The sequence below is a fragment of the Salvelinus alpinus genome, chromosome 10 (genome assembly GCF_045679555.1).
Source record: "Salvelinus alpinus chromosome 10, SLU_Salpinus.1, whole genome shotgun sequence".
NCBI lineage: Eukaryota > Metazoa > Chordata > Actinopteri > Salmoniformes > Salmonidae > Salvelinus > Salvelinus alpinus.
The window spans coordinates 55273447-55278454 of NC_092095.1; the positions used below are offsets into that span (position 1 = coordinate 55273447).

Genomic DNA, 5008 nt, shown 5'->3' on the forward strand with positions numbered 1-5008 from the left:
TTTTTCATCAACACACACACATAAAGACACACTTTTCTTTCCCCACACCACAATCAGTAGTCTCACTGCTGGTAGCAACAGGTGCTTGTTCCCAGAGTAAAATCCAGTAGAGTGCCTCTCACTTCTTGTTACTGTAATGATGGAAAAATGCACTCTTGGCTTTGATCCAGAACCAGTGCTGTTGCTGTCTGTGATGGAAACACTCACTGAGCATGGTGGGCTTTTATCAGAGCTGACTTTCTTTAATCATGTCTTTCATCATCGAAGCGAAACAATGGTTATTTTGTGATTCATTTTCCCCCGTCACAAAGCCACTATTATGATAAACCATTCTAAAAAGCAGTGTGTGTGCATACTTATATGCCCATGAAAGGGCCATACAATTCCTAATAATGGCACCAGAGCATTGGTGCGTTATTTCCCTGGATGCTACAGTACCTATTCCACCAAGCGAGGAAGAGCTCATTACTGAACAATATTTCCCGTCATGCCAAGATCACTGTGTCATTGAGAGAGAAAGAGGAGGGAGAGAGAGAGAGGCAGGGGAAGAGAGAGATATAAAGAGAGAAGGAAAGAGGGAAGAAGAGTGAGAGAGACAGAGACAGAGAGAGCGAAAGAGAGGATGCAGAGCATTTCCCTCGGGAGTGTTTCTTCTTGAGGAGACTTGTCAGAGAGTAAGAGTGATATTGCTGATTTGACACTGTGTATGCAGCGAGGGAAGGACACGCGGAGATAAACTGTGTTTGTAAACACAAAGTAGCCAGAACTAAAGAAGAAGAAAAAGCAGGCCATGAACATACCACCAGAGGACGGCTTGGAGAAGTATACACGCACCTAAAGCTATAGAGATCGTCTCACATGTTGAGTTATCTGTTATCTGTGATTATAGGAAACAAACAAAGATGATCTTTCTGTATGTTTTTCTAAGCTCATACTAACCCTCCTCATAACTCCACCCAAGTGAATACTCTAATTTTGCCAATGAGTTCTGAAGCATTCTTGTTAAGGCTTGACTAATTTGTTTTTTATCTCTTTCTGTCCAGAATCAAGTGCTGGCGAGAAGAAGGCAAGGAAACCCCCCTGGGACCTCTAATGGAATGGAATAGTACAATGGCTGCATTGAGGAAAAACGACAACCCTCCTTTTCAACCAGAATCCCACCATTAGGCTGTATTAAAGCAGTCGAGGGTACTGAATTAATGTCAAGCGTCTCGTGGAGGCAGCATCATGCTGCACCGCTGGAAGTAGCTGGAGGACCACCCATGGAGATTCCACCTTCTCGACGTTCTCAATGCTCCTAACACGCGCCAAGTAAACAGAAATGCCTTCAAAGGTCAGCTGCTTATACTTGTTGACGGTCGTTTGCTGGGCTAGCGCTCTCTGGTACCTGAGTCTGTCCCGTCCCTCCACCTCCTACGTGGGCCAGCTGTCCATCCCCATCCGCCAGAAGACCAAGCTCACCAAGAACGTGACCTTCAGCAATATACGGACTCGGCCGCTCAACCCGCACGCCTTCGACTTTATCATCAACGAGCCCAAGAAATGTGAGACGGAGGCACCTTTCTTAGTCATCCTGATCAGCACCACCCACAAGGAGTTTGACGCACGTCAAGCGATTCGAGAGACGTGGGGCGACGAGAGCACGTTCGGCGATGGCGTTCGTGTCCTCACACTCTTCCTGCTTGGGAGGAACACGGATCCGGTGCTCAACCAGATGGTGGAACAGGAGAGCCAGATCTTCCACGATGTCGTGGTGGAGGACTTCATAGACTCCTACCACAACCTCACCCTCAAGACCCTGATGGGCATGCGCTGGGTGGCCACCTTCTGCCCCAAGGCACAGTACGTCCTCAAGACAGACTCGGACATCTACGTTAACATGGAGAACCTGGTCTACAACCTCCTCAAGCCCGCCACCAAGCCGCGGAGACGCTACTTCACGGGCTACGTCATCAACGGAGGTCCGATCAGAGACATGCGCAGTAAGTGGTACATGCCCAGAGACCTTTACCCTGAGGCTAAGTACCCGCCCTTCTGTTCGGGCACGGGGTACGTGTTCTCGGCGGATGTGGCCGAGCTCATCTACAAGACGTCCCTGCACACCAGACTGCTCCACTTGGAGGATGTGTACGTGGGGCTGTGCCTTCGTAAGCTGGGCATCCACCCCTTCCAGAACAGCGGCTTCAACCACTGGAAGATGGCCTACAGTCTGTGCCGCTACAGACGGGTCGTAACGGTCCACCAGATCTCCCCGGAGGAGATGCACCGCATCTGGAATGACATGACCAGCAAGAAACACCTCAAGTGTTAATCAGCTACCTACAGTTAGTGCCAATATGAGGAGGTCCTGAATTCTTCCTCTTCTTCTCCTCCTCCTTCTTCTTCTTCTTCTTTATTGCTTATTCTCTTCCTCCTCCTCTGCCCCTTCCACCTCTTCCTATCTCTGCATTTCTTTGTCACTGTACAGCACATGACCCTGAGAGAACAGTACTGTAACAATAACCGTCTGGCCGTTTGCATAGTCCAAGAGACGCTTCGACAAAAGCCTCTTTATCAGACCGAGGTTACTCTCTGGTGTTGTAACTCCTGCATTCTCCCCCTTAGCTATTGATGAGTTTAAAGGCCACAGTTTAGAAAATAAAATAATTCTGTATATTTTCTGAAATATATTTGATTAAAAAATCCACTCTATGAAAATCAAATAATGTCCCACAATGCAATAGTATGCCATTTGCACCATATGTTGTTTATTAGATGAAATCACTAAAACGCAGAGGTAGAAGCTTAGCAGTGGGACAGAATGGCTCAGAATGCTGTTAGGCTAATCTATGTAGGCAACGCTGCTAATTTCCAGAAAAACTGGCCCTATTTCTGAAGTAGTAGGGATGATAAGAAATACCAAGATATACAACCTATGTAAACGTTCTGCTGTCAGTTAGGTTGATAATGAATGTCCACTCTTAATTTCCAGTCTTTGTATATTTAATAAAGATGTATTTGTGGGATGTACTGTTTTGGTACCGCAACAGATGTTGTCATAGTGAAAAGACCATGATAAGTTCACAATGTAACAACGTCCTGTAGACATAGATTGAGTGTTCATTGGAATGATCGAAGATTGTTTGAACAGGAGACTAACAGTTCAATGGATCTGCTGTGTGACATGACGGACATACTTGCCTCTGCAATTGGGTTGTAATATATTGTTTTAAAGATCAAACATATTTTCTTACTATGGATCTGGAGTCCTTTGTATTGTACTATGTATAGAATGACTTCATTTCTTGAACACCAGTATTTCTTATGGGACAGTACAAATGGCGATGTAACGATGTTAACCACATGCATTCCCAGGTGAATGTTATTCTATCTGTATGTGATGTGCAATTATCTTTCCGCTCTTTAAGCCGTGCTGTGACGAGATAGACTGCAGAGTGTTATATTTTCTATTACTTGAACCAGAGGGACGACACAACCAATGGCTGCATTACATTAAAGACGTATTTCATTTTAGAGTGTATTCCTTTTTTCCACGTATTTGGAATTTTAAAAATGCCGTAATGTATTATGTGTGATCCTAATAAGAGGACAGTTTATAATATTGTTTAATTATTCAATGGGTTTTTATTTCAATACACGCAGTAGACTGCCAAATACCTATTTATACCTGAATTAATTACTTCAGCATTACCCAAGTCCCTCTCTGTAGTTGCAGTGCATCAGGTAATGAATTGTAAACATGTTCGGCGCACATTGAGATTGCCTATCAACACAACTCTCTGTGTAAAGCTGTCAACACGCCATGAACAACTACTCAGAGAAACGCCTTCGTGCTATGACTCTGAACTACTCAGAGAAACGCCTTCGTGCTATGACTCTGAACTACTCAGAGAAACGCCTTCGTGCTATGACTCTGAACTACTCAGAGAAACGCCTTCGTGCTATGACTCTGAACTACTCAGAGAAACGCCTTCGTGCTATGACTCTGAACTACTCAGAGAAACGCCTTCGTGCTATGACTCTGAACTACTCAGAGAAACGCCTTCGTGCTATGACTCTGAACTACTCAGAGAAACGCCTTCGTGCTATGACTCTGAACTACTCAGAGAAACGCCTTCGTGCTATGACTCTGAACTACTCAGAGAAACGCCTTCGTGCTATGACTCTGAACTACTCAGAGAAACGCCTTCGTGCTATGACTCTGAACTACTCAGAGAAACGCCTTTGTGCTATGACTCTGAACTGCTCATCTGTAGAGGTGTTTGTCTGTGTGTTTTGATTTTTCAATTAGGGTCCCCATTAGCCAACGCCAATGGCGACAGCTAGTCGTACATGGGTCCAGCACATACATTACAGACATTTAAAAACATGAACATGTAGTGTGTGTGTGTGTGTGTGCGTGTGCGTGTGTGTGTGCATTTATCAGTAACATATACATATCAGTACATACAGTACACACAAAAATAGGTCACATGGGTGAGGTGTGTGTGTGTGTGTGTGTGTGTGTGTGTGTGTGTGTGTGTGTGTGTGTGTGTGTGTGTGTGTGTGTGTGTGTGTGTGTGTGTGTGTGTGTGTGTGTGTGTGTGTGTGTGTGTGTGTGTGTGTTTTCTCGTTTTTGAGATCGTATTAGGACCTCAACTTATATAAACACCTTCCATATTAGGACCTTTGACCAAGTTAGGTCCAAAACCATGGTCTCAACTAGGGAAACCATTGGAATAGCCTGCAAATAGCATGCTAATATGCCTGGTTTGAAAATCACACAAAACTGTCAGGGTCCTAAGAAGGGGGTATTTTTGTAAGCCACCTGGTGGTAACATACCATACTGCAGCGTATCAAAACAAATCAAATCAAATGTTCTTGTCACACACACACACACACACAGTCTTGTATTTGTAACCATTTTAGGACACATTGTAGTAATATCTAACAAGTAATCTAGCAATTCAACACCAACCGTTCCAGAACAACTACCTAATACACACAAATCAAGTAAAGGGATGGAAT

The 5008-nt window shown here is 44.5% G+C and overlaps 1 protein-coding gene across 2 annotated transcripts in view; it reads left to right on the forward strand.

Moving 5' to 3' along the window:
• LOC139532276 (beta-1,3-galactosyltransferase 1-like) overlaps nucleotides 1-3513 on the forward strand; it is a 121096-nt gene extending 117583 nt beyond the window's left edge. For both annotated transcript variants that reach the window (XM_071329690.1, XM_071329689.1), the window contains exon 3: nucleotides 1044-3513. In XM_071329690.1, coding sequence (XP_071185791.1) covers nucleotides 1322-2311 — 990 coding nt within the window. In that variant the 5' untranslated portion in view covers nucleotides 1044-1321 and the 3' untranslated portion in view covers nucleotides 2312-3513. The remainder of the gene's footprint in view (nucleotides 1-1043) is intronic.
• Nucleotides 3514-5008: the final 1495 nt, after the last annotated feature.